Source organism: Choloepus didactylus, chromosome 23 (assembly GCF_015220235.1).
Source record: "Choloepus didactylus isolate mChoDid1 chromosome 23, mChoDid1.pri, whole genome shotgun sequence".
NCBI lineage: Eukaryota > Metazoa > Chordata > Mammalia > Pilosa > Megalonychidae > Choloepus > Choloepus didactylus.
The window spans coordinates 1,351,652-1,368,824 of NC_051329.1; the positions used below are offsets into that span (position 1 = coordinate 1,351,652).

The following is a 17,173-nucleotide window of genomic DNA, read 5'->3' on the forward strand; positions in this document are numbered from 1 at the left end:
CTGAGTATGTAGGCATAAAGGTGCGTGAAAGGATGTCTGCAACTTCCTCTTAATGGCTGGGGGAAGGGAGGGGGACACAGGCATAGACATGTCTGTGAGTGAGAGACAGGGAGAGAGGATGAGAATAATGCAAATGGGGCAAAAAGGTAACAGTTGGCAAATTTGAGTAAAGGGAATAAGGACAGTTCTTTGCATTATTCTTGCAAATCTGTGGAAGTTTGAAATTACATCAAAATTAAAATAACATAAAACATGTCACCACAAAGATGAAACTATTTTCAGAACCCAGCACAATCTATGCCAAAATTATTACAATTTGACCTTCACTTTTAAGTTCTTGACATTATTATGTAACACTGGATGATTTTCCAAAAATTACCAATAATTGGTCTGCTTTCAATTAACACCCACTTAGAAATCTATGGTTCTGAGAATTTTAGGTGGGTTTCACTTCAGTATTTCTTCTATCTACAGAGAATACCAAGTTATTATCCACTTACATCTTTTTTCTTGTTCTATTTTGCACTGTTCTCAAAAATACAGATAAAAGATACAAGAAAGAACCAACATTTAAAACACAGCACACATGGAATCCTGAGCAAACACTGAACGGGACTTAAAATATTAGATGACGTGCATGCTAGAAGCTGACGTGCATACTAGAAGCTACTAATGCATTACAGGTCAACAAGGAAAAAAATAATGCATTAAGGTCTGTGCTGGTATTTACTCATGCAATTTAATTGTATTATTTTATAAGCAGGAAGTTTTGTGTGTTTTTTTTTTAAATAAGGAATGGGCTCTGGAAAAAAATGCTGAAGAGCAAATAGTAAATTGACGGTTAAAATATCTGGATGAAGGAAAAGTTTGGGATGAGACTACATTTTTAGAACCATCAAAAAGTACCTGAAGTGGTTGCTGCTGGGATGAAAAAGCAGCAGAAACATTTGGAGGAAGCTGGGTTGCTATAGCAACGGGAGTACCAGTCTGCCCATCCTTTCCTGTCACAACCTTTACCTGGGAGGAAATATTTTGAGAAAAAAAGGCAACATAATTTTTAAGACTGCTCAAAATTTTGTTAGAATTTTATTGCTGACAGCTCACTGATGTTTGTCTTTATAACTGACAGGTTTTTGTATCAAATTCTGTAAAAGGACACAGAACTGACAGTCATAACCACCTAATTCGACAGCAAACCTTGCAGCAACTCCAATTTGAGTCACAAGGAAAATATCCTTAAAATCTGCAACTTCAAATTTAAGAACTGGAACAGCAGCTCCAGTCACCTTCAAGGAGCAAAAGCCCAGACAGCTCCGCAGGCGAGTCCCACAAGCTGCCCTCGGCTGCCTTTGCGGCAGAGGGTTGTCTTGGCGTGAAGTTAGAAGAAGCTATTTGCTTTTTCTTTATAGGCACAGGTAAAAGGAGATTGAGTTTACAGACAACATAGGTGTACAAACATAAAGAGACTCGAATTTCACCTTTTCATGGGTGAAATCCTCAAAACAATCATATAAACCTTCGGAAAATAAAATGGTCCATCCTGAAAAGGGTGTTAGGGAAACACAAAATGGCAAAGCCACACAGACACAGCCATAAATATCAATGAGGACGGCTCAGCAAAGAGATGAGCTTTTGTTAACCAAAGGCTGATGTCTTTGCAGGGTAAGAGATAACAGCGATTCGAACCCTCTTGGCCATCTATCTCATAGAACCACGAGGCCCCCAGGCCAGTGCCCAGCACAGGCCACCAGGGCACAGGCCACGGCACGTCATGCGCAGCCCGTCCCCCGCCTGCTGCAGGGCTTTTAGGAAGTGCAGATACAAGGATCTTAGGAGTCACTGTGGTATTGAAAAATCTCAATTAAGGGATTTATTGAGTACCTATCCCAGGTACCCAAAAGTTATACTACCAAAAAAAAAAGTGTCTTAAATAGCACTCCATAAGCACTTGCAGAAGTGTGAGCTTAAAACATGACCTAAAACCTAACGTTATATCTAAAAATTGAAAAAATTCTCAAACATAATTTTTTGCCACATTTAAGTTACATAATAGGTGTTTTAATCAATAAGATAATATATTAATATAGCTAATGATTTGTAATTATGGCTGGTATACTACAAAAAGCTAGTGATTAAATCTCTTGTTTAAAAACAATGCTGACAATGTTTCTATGGGTGGACCTCGAGAAATGAAACGTGAAACCTGGAAAACCAGCCAAAAGGCACCGAAGCACACACTCCTGGCTTCGAGAGAACCTCCTCTGCTCGGCGTCCCCTTACACAGGCCAACAGTAGTAGGGCTTACACCTGTCAAACCATTTCAGCCAATAACCCAATAACCAGTCTGAAGAGGAGAGCGCCGGGTCACTCCAGATTAGCTGAATGAACCTAGTGAACCCGTGGCTCCGGGTGAAAATGCCTGGGTTCTGAAAGGCCGTTCACGGCAGCCCTGTTTTTCACCTGCCCCAACACACTCCTGAGCTAAAAGAAGGAAAGAAGCAAAATATACTCCGCAACCCACTAACACATCAAATCCTTATGACACCAAACTAATCAGGTATCTGTAAGTTATGTTCCATTTACTGTTGCACAGACTCTGGTTTGCTTAGCACAAGTCCTTTAGGTAATTAAACCACTGATTTCTTACCTCATCATTGATAACCTCAGATTTCTCTTCCTCCTCCTCCTCCTCCTCCTCCTCCTCCTCGAGGTCCAAATCATTCTGCCGGAGATAGGCTTGTAACGGGGCATAATGTTTCTTCTTAAACGCTAAGAAATCCATCATATTCCCTTGAAAATGTTGCAAGAAAAACAGCTCAATCAGATACTCTTTAAAGACTTCCTTCAGCGCTTCCATTTCTTTGTAATGATAGTCTAAGCACTGCTTCCTCATCTGTGCCATCTCTGGAGTCGCCGGTGGAATCTCCTCCAACTTCCTGGGTGCCTTCTTCACGCCTGGGCTGGCTGCAGAAGCCAGAGGGAGGCTGGAGAGCCCGGGGGGCATCGTGGTCCTGGAAGGGCTCGTGGGCGGGGGCGGGGTGGTCAGGCCGAAGGCCGCTGAGCCACCGACCCCTGGGAGGAGCACGCCCGAGGCCCTGTCAAAGCCCAGGGGCCTGCTCAGCGGCTGTCCCTGAAGCACTTGCTGCTGCTGGATCAGCTGTCCCTGGATGATGCTACTGATCTGAGGGGGCAAGCTTGCCGTGGTGATGTGGCCAGGGCTGGCCAGCGGCTGCACGCTCCCGCCGCCGGCCGCGGGGCTCTGGGGCCCCAGGTGGTGGACGGTCCCTCCTACCGGCGTGTGGGGCTGGGAGAGCCTCCGCTCCCTGGCCGGGACGGGAGCTCCCGCATGCTGCAGCTGAACCTGCGCCCCCGGGGCGATCTGGGCGATCCCTGACCCCTCCTGGAACACAAAGTGCCCGCCGCTGGACGGGCTCAAGCTGATCTGCCGCACAAGCACGCTGGCATCCATGAAGCCCCCAGTGGGACTCGTGCTGCAGAGGCCCAGTCCGGGGCCAGAGGCGCCCGCCCGCACGCTCTGCAGAGCCTGCCCCGGCCCGGGGCCGGGCTGCGTGGGGCTCTGCGTCTGGACCTGCTGGGATAGCGGAGAAGTGACCTGTATGTAGGACGGTGAACCGTGCTCAAAGCGCCTCTGCTGAGCGCCGAACGCAAAGCCTGGCGAGGCCGGGCTGGGCAACGGCAGAGGGGCCAGCGTGATCTGCTGGTTTCCTGCGACCACAGGGCCCACGTTCTGCAGCGTGATGCTCACGTTCGGCCCCGCCGCAGGGCTCCTGCTCATCAACTGCTGGATCTGGTACCCGGGAGACTGGGGCGCCGACGGGCTGGCGGACGGGGCGAAGGGCGTGGCGGGGGACTGGGGCAGAGTGGAGTGGGACTGCGGCGGCTCCTCGCCTTCGCTGCCCGTGCAGGCCCTGGGCCGCTGCAGCTGATGCTGGACATTCTGAGAGCCACTGCCATGGTGCATTATCGCCCCCTTTTATCCAATTTAATGTTATCCTAAAAAATCAAAATTAAAGTGAAGTTACTTAAAGGCAAATACAATCGTCTGATTACCATTTGCTAAGATTACCATCTAACAGCACTGTAAAGATACTTGAAAATTGTATTCCCTCTGGCAGGCGGTTAAAAGGCCTGGCTCATTATCAATCCGTGTCAGCTAAGTGCTCCGAGATGGTATGCTGCACCTCTGCCTCAGGGCAGGGAGGAGCAGGCCCTGGTCCTCCGCTATTTCCCTCGGGCAGGATGTGGCCACAGGAGCAGGAGGGTGCCCCAACGGGCCCTGCTGCGTGCCATGAAGGTTCCTGGAAGCCACAGCCCCTCATGGGGCCTCTGGCATGCGCTGCCACACTGACTCCACACCACCACCTGTGGGGGTCCCGCCTTCACTCCCCTAGAGGAGTAATAAAATCCCTAAGTTGCTCAAAGCCAAGCAGCGAGTAAGCAGAAGAGCAAGAATTTGAACCCCAGCCACAGACTCAACGCTTCCGCTCTCAACCAACACACTTCTCCCTAGAAGCCTTTCTCCAGCCGCGCCGGGCTGGGCCGAAGGTCCCGTCCTGGGAAGAAGTTCCTGCAGCACCCACCTTAGATTTCTCGCTCGTCGGGACAGCCGCTCAGCCTGCCTGTCTTCCCCGCGGACGGGCAGCTCCCCGCAGGGGGAACTGCTCACTGGTCCCCAGAGCAGCACCTGGCGCCCAGGAGGGATCCGGCAGGTCCTACCACTGAATGAATGCAGCAGGCACAGGCCACGTGACACAATTACCGCATCACTAAAATGAAGCACTAGAACCCCTCACCAGCCAGCAAGTTCTCCGAAACTTGTAGGCTATATCCACTGCAAAACACAGTCCCTGGGAATTTAATTCAAAAACCCTGAGCCCAGTTATGTGAAGATACTACGTTACTGGTGACAAAGAGAGACAAACATGGGTAAAACAAGTCTTGTCTTCAGGAGGCTCACAGTCTAAAGGAGCTAGGGTAAAACAGGAAATTCAACGTAGGAATGGCCTAAGACCTCAAAGTTCTGTATGAGGGCACACAAAGAGGGGACAATTTTAACAAGAAAATTATAAACAGAGGAGTGGGGTGGGCCTGGATCAGGGCTCCTACTCTGAGATGAGTCTTGTCTGGGGGCTGCAAACTCTCTAGGAGAGGGCGCCACGGTTCCCGAGGGGCTCGCGGCCCCAACATACGAGCACCTGGACTCCAGGAGGGGATGGAAAAACGGAGGCCCCACTGGAGAAGAGCAACTTTCAGCACAGGAGGAAAGGACAGAGCCGGAAAGATCAATTCTGAGGTGGCAAAAGGGAGGACCCACCACGGGGCCTGCGACTTCTCCTAGGTCAGAGCAGAGCCACACCCTCAGGTGTCCACAGGGGATGGGACCTGAAGGCACAGTGCCTGCGCCAGGGAACGGTCCTCTCCATGGATACGGCCAAGGGCACAAAACATTCTCCTCCCCCAAGAGAACGACAGCGCAAATGCTATGATAAACTGCAAAGGACATCGAGCTTGGTGCCAGGCTTGGGACAGGAGAGGCGGGACACCATCCCTACAAAGGGGGCTGCGCACATCCCTCTGACTCCTGCTACCAAGGAACGCAGGCCACGCGGCCCTGCCACTGCATTTTTAAGAGAAGCAGATGGAGAAAAACTGAATCCTGATGGCAGAACCGAGCACTGACTCATCACATCAGAAGCCAACACACCCCAGGCTTTTGTCAGCACGGTCCCACAACATAAGCCCGTCCAGCATGGGCTCTCATCACTCACCGATGCCCCTGGCTTCCCATCCCCTTTGGGTTCCTTCCGCTTGCCCCCTCCAGGCTGCCTGGACAGTGATCACACAGCCCCTCCCTTCTCCCACATGGCATGCAGCTCCCAAAGACAAGGAGGAGCCCCTTTTTACCAGAAGGGAAACACTGCTTATCTCCAGGAGAATAAGGACAGGGGATGAAGAGTAACAAATCTGAAGCAGTAATGAAACTTACAAGCTTTACTGTTCCAAGTCACCAGATCAAATATATACATACATGAACTTATGAAATCAAAAGCTACAGACCTTGTAGATGAACAAGTATGTTATCGGCAAACATAAAAAGTACAAATTTAAACCAGTAGGAAGAAAGTACATTCTTATCAGAGGGAAAGTCTCTGAAGTTGGGGTCAGAAGACAACGGACAAGCTGCAGCAAAAATGCCTTGATGGGGGAAGAAAAGGACAACAAGGAACTGCCTTACTAAGCCCAAAACGTGCCGCGCAGAGCCTGGCAGAGATGATCACCTGCAGGGGTGCTGAGAGCTCTGCGGGCACAAGGGAAGGGAACCATAAGCCACACTTATTACTTAGGGAGCTTTTGTTCCTGTTCTATAAACGAGCAGTATGAAAAGAGGCAAGTGTGGAAAAGGCACAGGAATAAAATAAATAAATACATCTAGGGCATGTCAGGATCATTTCCTACATTCCCAAAATGTCAAACGATATCAGTAAGAGAGAACAGGGGCCCAGAAAGAAACTCTCTCACATCTAATGATCTGCAAATCCAGGGGGAGAATAATCACCAGGGATAGATGGATAGATGGACGTATGGATGGATGGATGGATGGATGGATGAACGAATGGATGGATGGATGGACAAACAAATATGTTAGGTCAAATGACTGACACATTGAGAAAATTCCATTTAAATTCTCACCAAAAATCATACATTAAAATGACTTAAGCTTTCACAGCTGCCAGAAGGTGGAAGAAATCCTCGCCCATTGACAGATGAATGCATAAACAAACTGTGCTGCACGTGCAACAGAGCACTACTCAGCCGTAAAGAGGAGTAAAGTTCCCACACGTTTGATGGCGTCGATGAACGCTGAAGACATCGTACCGAGTGAAATGAGCCAGAAACAAGATTGTATACAAAATACTGTATGATCTCACTTACACAAAATAAGCAGAATATGCAAATTCATAGAGTCAGAAACTGTAATACAGGTTACCAGGGACCAAGAAGGGATGGTCAATGGGGAGTTAATGCTTAATTCGGGGTGACAGAAAAGTTTTGGCAATGGATGATGGAGACACAACTTTGTGAATATAATTAACACCACACCAGACTATATATTTGAAAGTGGATAAAATGGGAAATTTTAGTTTGTATGTAAGTTCTATGGGGTATAGTTAACAATATAATTATTATAATATTGTTACATCAATTGTAACAAAGATACCACACTAATGTAAGATGTTAATAACAGGGAAAACTGTAATGAGGGGGGTATAGGGGAACACGTACTTTCTGCATGATTTTTCTGTAAACCTACAACTGCTCTAATATAAAAAAGAATTAAGCTATTTTATAAGCTAAATTCCAAGTGTTATATTAAATAAAAAAAAAATCACAACAGGCAAACTTTAAGAACAAAGAAGTAAATACTCACTGAAACTCTGGAGGGAAATCAATTTCCTAGACTTAAAGTTAATGAAGGTGTATCTGAAAAGAAAGATGGAATTAACAATACACAATTTTTAAATATTTGAAACTCAAAAGTAAAATCAAAGTTAAAAACCAACTATCTTGGAAAGGATATGTGAAGCAATTAATGACAAAGGGCTACCTAGCACCAGTACAAATGCTCACACAAATCCATGAGAAAAACCATACCAATCCAATAGGAAAATGTATAAAGACCAAAGGAAGAAAAATATCTACTTAGCCAACTTAGAGGAAGCTGTCCAACCTTAAAACTAATAAAAACAATACAAATTGAATAAATTTTTCCCCCGATCCACTTAGCCAAGATGTTAAATTAGACAAAAAGGAATTTCGGAAGCAAGTTGGGAAGACGCAGCAAAGATTTCAAATGGGCGCACAGACCCCAAAATGCTTAGTGCAAGTGACTACAGAAAGTAGTGGGGAAGTGGGGGGAGTCCCATGTGATGCCATAACCTCTGACCTGACCTAGTAATTCTACTTCAGGAAATCTGTGCTAAGGAAATTAACATACAAATTAAAAATAAAAATTCTCTGTGCATTAAAATATCCAGTGCAGATTAATACAGTAAAAGCAAAAAGAAGTATAATCAGAAACACCCAGAGCTCAACTTCTCGATGGGGACCAAGTAATAAAAACAGAAAAATGCTTAGACATATTAAGTAGAAAAAGGAGGACATAACTGTAGGGCATCATCAGTACTACACTAAATTCTTTTTTTAATTAATCACTGAAACATATGAACATGTTAATACTGATCAACAGCTGGTGAACAGATCAACAAACTCTGCTACAGCCAAACAACCGAACACTACTTGGCAACTCAAGGAAGCAACCCTGATACCCCAGCCCCATGGGATGAATCTCAACTGCTGTAATGCCAAGTGATTCATTAATATGGCCTTTGGGAGCTGGCAAAACTACAGGACAGAAAACAGAACAGACTTTGACAAGACTGAGGGTTGGGAGACGGTTCTGACAAAGAGGCACGGGGGCATTTGGTGGGCTGTGGAATCATTTCCTATCTTGATTTGTGATGGTCATTGCAGGACTGAATATGCTTGCCAAAGTTCAGAGACCTGTATATTTAAAAGCGTAAATTTTACTATCTGTAAAGTACACCTCAATTTACAAAAAAAAAAAAATGATTTCTGACCCCAGTGAGCTTATAGTCAAGTTGGAGAAATTAAACACAATCAATTACAGTGAATGAAACTATTCATCTAAAACACTGTTTCCAAATGTATGGTACAGGTACCCCAACTGATAGCAAAGCTACAACCAATGGTTGAACAACTCATTAAAATTTGTGATGGTAATGGATATGTTTCTAATTCAAATGTCTATTAGAAAAAGTTACAACTAATTCATTAAACCCATGATTTTAAGGATTGGCTAAAGTAAATGGTCCTGAGCTAACCCACCTGATGCAGACCTTGCTTTATGTTTTGTATGGATATATATATACACACACACACACACACACAAATTTAAACATACATATATTAACAGCACATAACAGAGAGAAGGTTACTCATCCCTAACATACCAAAGACTTCTCACAAATCAGAGTCAAACAACCCACAAAGAAACACAAAATGACAGCTAAACATCAAAAATGCTCAAAATCCCATTAATAAAGAAATAAAACATAAAGCAAGGCAACTAAAGGTTTATCAGATTAGCCAAAATCAAAGAGACCATAAAATTCAGGATTGGTAAGGCTGTTGGGAAATGGGCATCCCAGAAACAAATGAAGAAGGTAAAGCCAGTTGTAGACTTTATGGAGAGCATTTCAGCATTACCTATCAAAATGTTCATGTATATTGATCAAGTAATTTCACTTCTAGGAATTTAGCCTATGGAAATATACAACTGCCCAAGGACGTTCATTACAATACTGCGATATAAAAAACTGGCAACCATGTAAAGGCTTACCTATAGGGACTTGTTTAAACTTTGGTATAGCCACTCCATGAAATACTAGGCATCCACTGAAAGGAATAAAGAAATGTGTATGTACTGAAATTATGTATTTTGAATAATTAAACATACGTATAGCATGTATATGTACACATATATAGGAACATGTGCATACTATGTTCCAATTAACTTCCTCAAAAACTCAGTACAACTGTATACATGCAAGCCTCTCCAAACATCAGAAGGAAAAAGGAAAGGCTTTGGCCAATCAAAAGCTGAGCACAAGGTCAACAGCCCAAGGACAGGGGTTTCTAACTGTTGTGTCCACTGCTGTCACAGCAGGGTGCAGAGCAGGGCCTGGCCTATGAGACAGCCAGTATTTTTAGAAGAAATGAATGAACAGGAGGAAAAGCAGGAGAGGAGTACATTACTAGAGAATCGGTACAGAAAGGCAAGGCACAGAGGGTTCACTGCACCCGACATAAAAGTCTACCTGCCCCCTGCAGGCCAGAGGTCTCCCCCACCCCACTAAATCCGGACTGCATACATGTTTTGTTTCGTCTTTGTTTTTTGTTGTTGGGATCTATTTCAGTCAAGACATTTAAGCTGGGATATTTCACGTAAAAACATAGACTTTCAGCCTTGTTCATCTGAAAAATCCCAGCACTGCCACTGTGGACACAAATCCCCACGTGGCCGCCCTGGCTCACTAGTCATCAGGAACAGCCTGGCCACCCGACGCTCAAGCCAAGGGCTGGGTGCTGTCCGTGGCCCAGCGAGCACTGCTACCGCCAGAGAAGCATTTCTTCACATCGATGTCGCTCTCAAAAGTGGGGAGACAAAAGACAGACCAAGAGGGCTTGTATTTCAAGAAAAAGAGGGGAGCACATTTCTTTCTGAAAGTCCCCATGCATTTAAGTATGCAGACTGGGTCTGGGCCAAACGAGTGCAACTTAAAATGCTATCCTGGAACAAACCATGGTAAAAACCATTACTGGCAAACAGAATAAGGCTCAAGTTACTGGAAAATATATAATGAATGCACATCTTCCAACTCACCAGCATAAACCCAATGCAAGACTTAAGTCTTTCTGACTGGGGTATTAATCCACCCAAATACTTTGGATCCTTTTCGACAAGGCTGGTCAAGGTAACTAGGTAAACATTTCATTCAACTCACTCACTCCTAACAAGATTGTCTCTGGGAATTTCATTTGACAAAGCATATTGTGGCCAACTTTTCTAGGCTGAAATCCATTTCCAGAAATGAAAATAATGGTCTAAATTAGATTCCAAAAATTATGAACTCAACACTGAAATCCAAAAGAGGCTCTCTCATCTTTGAAAATGAGCTGACATTGATTAGTTTTCACTTACTTTTAATAACATAAAAGACAAAAGTGGAATTTATTAGACTGCAGGCAATAGGGTACTTAAAACAAAATATGAAAACACATATTTCCCTTTTATGGCTGAATAGCATTCCATTGTGTGTATGCAGCACAATTTGTTTACCCATTCATCTGTTGATGGACACTTCCACCTTTTAACTACTGTGAATAATGCTGCTCTGAATATTGGTGTACAAATATCTGTTCCATCTGTTTTCAATTCTTTTGGGTTTTTACCTAGAAGTGGGATTGCCAGGTCATATGGTAAGCCTATGTTTAATTTACTGATGAAAAAATGGCTGCACCATTTTACATTCCCATTAACAACATACAAGGGTTCCAACTTGACCATATTCTCACCAACACTTGTCGCTTTCCATTTTTTTTTTTTTAAACAAAATCCATCCTAGTGGGTTTGAAATGGTATCTCATTGTGGTTTTGACTTGCATTTCCTTAATAACTAATGTTGAGCATTTTTCATGGGACTATTAGACATTTGTATATATTCTTTGGAGAAATATCTCTTCAAGTCCTTTGCCCATTTTTTAATCGGACTGTCTTTTTGTTGAGTTGTAGAGGCTCTTTATTCTGGATATGAAACTCTTATAAGAAATATGATTCCCAGATACCTTCTCCCATTCTGTGGATTGTCTTTTCACTTTCTTGATAATTTTCATTGTTGCACAAAAGTTTCTAATTTTGATGAAGTTCGATTCATGTTTTTGGTGTCATATCTAAGAATCCATTGTCTAATACAAGGTCCTGAAGATTTCCCCATGTGTTTTCTTCTAAGAGTTTTATGGTTTTGGCTCATATATTTAGATCGTTGATCCATTTTGAGTTAGTGTTTTTATGTGGTATGAGATAGGAGCCTAATTTCATTCTTTTGCACATGGATAGTATTCACTTTTACCAGCACCATTTGTTGAGTAGACTTGGCACCTTTGTCAAAAATCAATTGGCCATAGATGTGTGGGTTGATTTCTGAACCCTCAGTTCTACTCCATTGGTCTATTTGTTTGTCCTTATGCCAGTACCACACTGTTTCAATAACCTACTTTTCTAGTATGTTTTGAAATTGGGAAGTGTGAGTCTCTAACTTAATTTTCTTTTTCAAAATTCTTTCAGCTATTCAGGGCCCCATGTTGCTTCAAGAGAATTTGAAGACTAGCTTTCCCATTTCTGTGGGAAAAAAGCTGCTGGAATTTTGATTGGTGTTGTGTTGAATCTATAAATCACTTCGGGTAGCACTGACATCTTAACAATATTAAGTCTTCCAATCCATGAAAACAGGATGTCTTTCTATTTACTTATTTTACTCTACAATTATTTTACATTCTTGACATTTTATTCTTTTAGATGCTATTGTAAATGGAATTGGTCTCTTGATTTCCTTTTCAGATTGCTCACTGCAGGTGTGTAGAAATACAACTTATTTTTGTATATCTGTTTTATACCCTGCAACTTTCTTTTTTGTGCCCAATTACTCTGGCTAGAACTTCCAGTACAATGTTGAATAGTAGTGGTGAAACTGAGCATCTTCGTCTTGTTCCTAATATTAGGAGGAAGGCTTTCAGACTTTCACCACTGAATATAATATTAGCTATATATTTTCAATATATTCTCTTTATCATGTTGAAGAAGTGATGTCATCAAGATGGTGACATAAGACATCCCAGGGAACATTTCTGCCTGGAACTCTGGAGGACAACAGAGACTGGAGGACTCTACAAAGGCTGGATCAAAGAAAATTAAAAACCACCCAAAAAAGAGGTCGATCTACAACTTGAACCTGTCATTCCAGAACACCCCTCCCTCTCACTTGGTCCTGTGTAGCTTAAATGTGACACAGCGGCAGCATTCCGCCCCAGGCACCTCCTGCCGTAGTCTTGGACCACAGAGCCACTCCAAGCAGTGACTACGAGCCCCACACACATCCAGGCCCAGGGGCCAAAACCATAAGACCCAGGGAGCAGCCTTAGCAGTCGGCGAGCAATAAACAAAAGAAACCTTCAGTGGAACTGTCGGCAAGTGGTGCACACACCCAACCCAGTCTCTAATTGCTGGTGCAACCTATCGAAAAAACGGGCATTTCTGAACACTGCCCATTTCTGGCTCCCTGGGGTGGAATACCCTAACATGGACGTTACTGGAGGCAGAAAAGCCGCATTGAAAAAGGGAAAACTGAACTGTCGTAAATCAGGGCATATCCCAGGACTGAAAGCCATAGGGAAAAAGTAGTGCTGAGCATGGGAGAGCAGTTGAGAAAATCATAGCCAGTGGGGAGGAAAGTTTGCACAAAAAGAAACAGAATATCCCAGGACTCCTGGAAAAGGAACTAAGGAAAGAAAATCTTTGTCTGGAGGTGAAACAATTGCACATAAAAGGGTAATATTAAAGTTGCACTTCATATCCATGGCAGGAGACAGCTGGAGAAGACCTGAGAAAAGCTTAACTGTTAAACACAGGCAGTTACAAGCTCGACCAAGTGTTGAAGGTGAGCCAATTGACACTAAAACCCTTGGCAAGAAGGAGAAACTGACTTTGAGTTAGCACATCAAAATAATGAAACGCCCAGACATCAGCAAAAAATTTTAAGCCATACTAAGAGACCGGAAGATGTGGCCCCTTCAATGGAACAAATTATTTACTTCAGAGGAAGCACAGACAACAAAACAACTAATTAAAGAAGTTCAAACAAATCTCCTAAATCAATTCAAGGAGTTGAAGGAAAATATGGATAGAAATAAACCAAATATGAATTTAGAGCTAAAGGGTATTGAGAAGACAATTGTAAACAAAAATAATTACACAGTTTAAAAAGGAATGCAACAACTTATGGGAATGATAAACAATAATGGAGTTAAAAACACACTAGATTGGCTGAGAGATTTCAAATGGAGTCGAGAGGTCACTCTTGGGGACATTCTGACGCACTACATAGATAACACTTTTTAGGTTTTAATGCACTGGAATAGCTAGAAGTAAATACCTGAAACTACCAAACTCCAACCCAGTAGCCTTGACTCCTGAAGACAACTGTATAACAATGTAGTTTACAAGGGGTGACAGTGTGATTGGAAAAACCTGTGGATCGCACTCCCTTTATCCAGTGTATGGATGGATGAATAGAAAAATGGGTATAAAACCTAAATGAAAAATAGGGTGGGATGGGGGGGTGATCTGGGTGTTCTTTTTTTATTTTTATTTTTCATTCTGATTCTGATTCTTTGTGGTGTAAGGAAAATGTTCAAAAATAGATTGGGGTGATGAATGCACAACTACAGTATGGTACTGTGAACAGTTGATTGTACACCATGGATGACTGTATGGTATGTGAATATATGTCAATAAAACTGAATTAAAAAAAAAAAACACTAGATGCATAGAGGATATTTAAATGGGCAGAAGAAAGAATCAGCAAATAGAAGCCAGGACAATCAAAATCATACAGTAGAAAGAACAAATAGAGAAAAGAATAGAAAAAACTGAGCAGAGCCCAAGGGGGTCTGTGGGACAGCATGAAGCGAATCCCCAAAAGTATTATGGGAGTCTGAGAAGAAAAGGGAAAAGGAGCAGAAAGAATATTTGAGGAAATAATGGCCAAAAATTTCCCAACTCCTTTGAAAGACATAAATATACTGTCCAAGAAGCTCAATGTACTCCAAACAGGATAAACCCTAATAGACTTATTCTGAAACACATATTAATCAGAATATCAAATGCCAAAGATAAAGAGATAATTCTGAAAGCAGCAAGAGAAAAGCAGAAAGAAAAAAGAGATCTGTCACATACAAGGGATCCTCAATAAGACTAACAGCCAATTTGTCATCAGAAACCATGGAGGCGAGAAGGCAGTGATATGATATATTTAAGGTACTGAAAGAGAAAAACTGCCAGCCCCAAATTTTTTATCCAGCAAAACTGTCATTCAAAAATGAGGGAGAGAGGAGGAGGGGCAAGACGGTGACACAGAACGGAGTGGAGTTTAGTTAGTCCCCTGGAGCAACTAATAAACAACCAGGAACAACTAGTAAATGATCTGGAATAACTGCTGGGGGACAACTGTGACTGTCCACATGTCGTGCACCAGCCTGGATTGGGTGGAATGGCTGAGACGGCAGCATAGACTCTGAGAGCAAAAACTGCAGAACTGCACCAGGAGCCTTCTCCCCCCACAGCAGGCTGAGCTGCAAAACCTTGCTGTGGTAGAGACCAGCAGTCCTGGAGCAGGTGAATATAGCTCACCCCAGCTCCAATTAGGGTTTTAATTAACAAATGTGTTCTGCTGAACACAAGCTACAAACATAGACAAACCCCCTAAAAAGCAGACAGAGGCTTTTAGTGATGACTGACCTTAAAGAGCCAGAATACTCCTGTGTCCCAGGAAAGAGGGCCCAGAAGACCTGAGCTTATTGCTGGTGCTCCCTACCTCTGGTCGACAGGCGAAGATGGGAGAAACTAGGGGGCCATGGACTGGCTCTGAAAGGGGGCTTTCTTTCCCTTTTTCTCTCTCTCAATCTGACAGGCTCAGTGGAGACAGCCTCTGCCATTTTCAGATAGCAGCACTCTGACCCAGACAGGGGTGGAGATAACAGAGCCAGAGAGACAAAGGAGCTATTGAAATGCAGATGGTAACTCCCTAGGGGGTGTATCTTCCCTAAGAGGAAGGAGGTGGTGCCCAGCTCTACTGCTGCCTTCCATTCAGAACTCAGATCCCAGAGTCTGGGGGAAAACAGCCAAAACAGAAACTAAAGGGGCCGCATCTCCTTACACCAGTCAGGAACGACCTGCTGGGAAAGTTAGGAAAAACAGGGAGGGTGTGTCAATCTTCTAAGGCACACCCTCAGGGAAACCTGATACTGAATATTGCCTCCTTCTGAGACCTGAGACTGTTCTGGTCTGGGAAAACCTGACTGGGGTAAGCAAGGAAACCAGACGCCTAGACAACAGAAAACTATAATCTACACTAAGAAAAATGAAGTTATGGCCCAGTCAAAGGAACAAACTTACACTTCAACTGAGATACAGGATTTGAAACAACTAATGCTAAATCAAGTGAAAAAGTTTAGGGAAGATATGGCAAAAGAGATGAAGGCTATTAAGAAAACACTTCTTTACAGGCAGAAATCAAAAGTTCAAAAAACAACTGGCAGAATCTATGGAAATGAAAGGCACAATACAAGAGATGAAAGACACAATGGAGACATACAACAGCAGATCTCAAGAGGCAGAAGAAAACACTCAGGAACTGGAGAACAAGATATCTGAAAGCCTACGCACAAAAGAACAGATAGGGAAAATAATGGAAAAATATGAGCAACAGCTCAGGGAACTGAATGACAACATGAAGCATATAAATGTACATGTCATGGGTGTCCCAGAAGGAGAAGAGAAGGGAAAGGGGGCAGAAGCAATAATATAGGAAATACTCAATGAAAATTTCCCATCTCTTATGAAAGACAAAATTACATATCCAAGAAGTACAGTGTACCCCAAACACAATAGATCTGAATAGGCCTATGCCAAGACACTTAATAATCAGATTATCAAACGTCAAAGACAAAGAGAGAATCCTGAAAGCAGCAAGAGAAAAGCGATCCATCACATACAAAGGAAGCTTGATAAGACTATGTGCAGATTTCTCAGTAGAAACCATGGAGGCAAGAAGGAAGTGGTGTGATATATTTAAGATACTGAAAACAGAAAAACTGCCAACCAAGAATCCTATATCCAGCAAAACTGTCCTTCAAACATGAGGGAGAGTTTAAAATAGTCTCTGACAAACAGACAATGAGAGAGTTTGTGAACAAGATACCTGCTCTATAGGAAATACTAAAGGGAGCACTACAGACAGATAGGAAAAGACAGGAGTGAGAGGTTTGGAAAACAATTTTAGGTGATGGTAGCATAGCAATGTAAGTACACTGAACAAAGATGACTGTGAGTATAGTTGAAAGAGGAAGGCTAGGATGTGGGACAACAGAAGGAAAGAGGAAAGATAAAGACTGGGGCTGTATAACTCAGCGAAACCTAGAGTGCTCAACATTGTGATAAAATGCACAAATATGTTTTTACACGAGGGAGGACAAATGAATATCAACCTTGCAAGGTGTTAAAATGGGGTGGTATTGGGGAAAAAAATACAATCAATGCAAACCAGAGACTATAATTAACAGAAACATTGTTTTATACTCCCTTTAACGTAACAAAGGCAATATACCAAAGCTAAATGCCTATAAGAGAGGGACATAAGGGAGGGGTATGGGACTCTTTTATTCTACTTTAGTTTAATTCTTTCTTTTTGTTGCTTTTTAGCTGTCATTTTTTTTCTTTCTTTTTCTTTTTCTTTTC

General features: G+C 43.0%; 1 protein-coding gene across 16 annotated transcripts in view; it reads right to left on the reverse strand.

Moving 5' to 3' along the window:
* The window catches only part of LOC119519642 (E1A-binding protein p400-like), a 163,289-nt gene that overhangs the window by 125,469 nt on the left and 20,647 nt on the right, over positions 1-17,173 (reverse strand). For 8 of the 16 annotated variants that reach the window (XM_037817400.1, XM_037817403.1, XM_037817408.1 and 5 more), the window contains exons 2-3: positions 2,648-4,014; positions 907-1,017 (exon numbers count right to left, since the gene is read on the reverse strand). In XM_037817400.1, coding sequence (XP_037673328.1) covers positions 907-1,017; positions 2,648-3,982 — 1,446 coding nt within the window. In that variant the 5' untranslated portion in view covers positions 3,983-4,014. Of the gene's footprint in view, positions 1-906; positions 1,018-2,647; positions 4,015-7,450; positions 7,485-17,173 lie in introns of those variants that run through there. The other 8 variants (XM_037817411.1, XM_037817407.1, XM_037817406.1 and 5 more) reach the window with 2 other exon arrangements.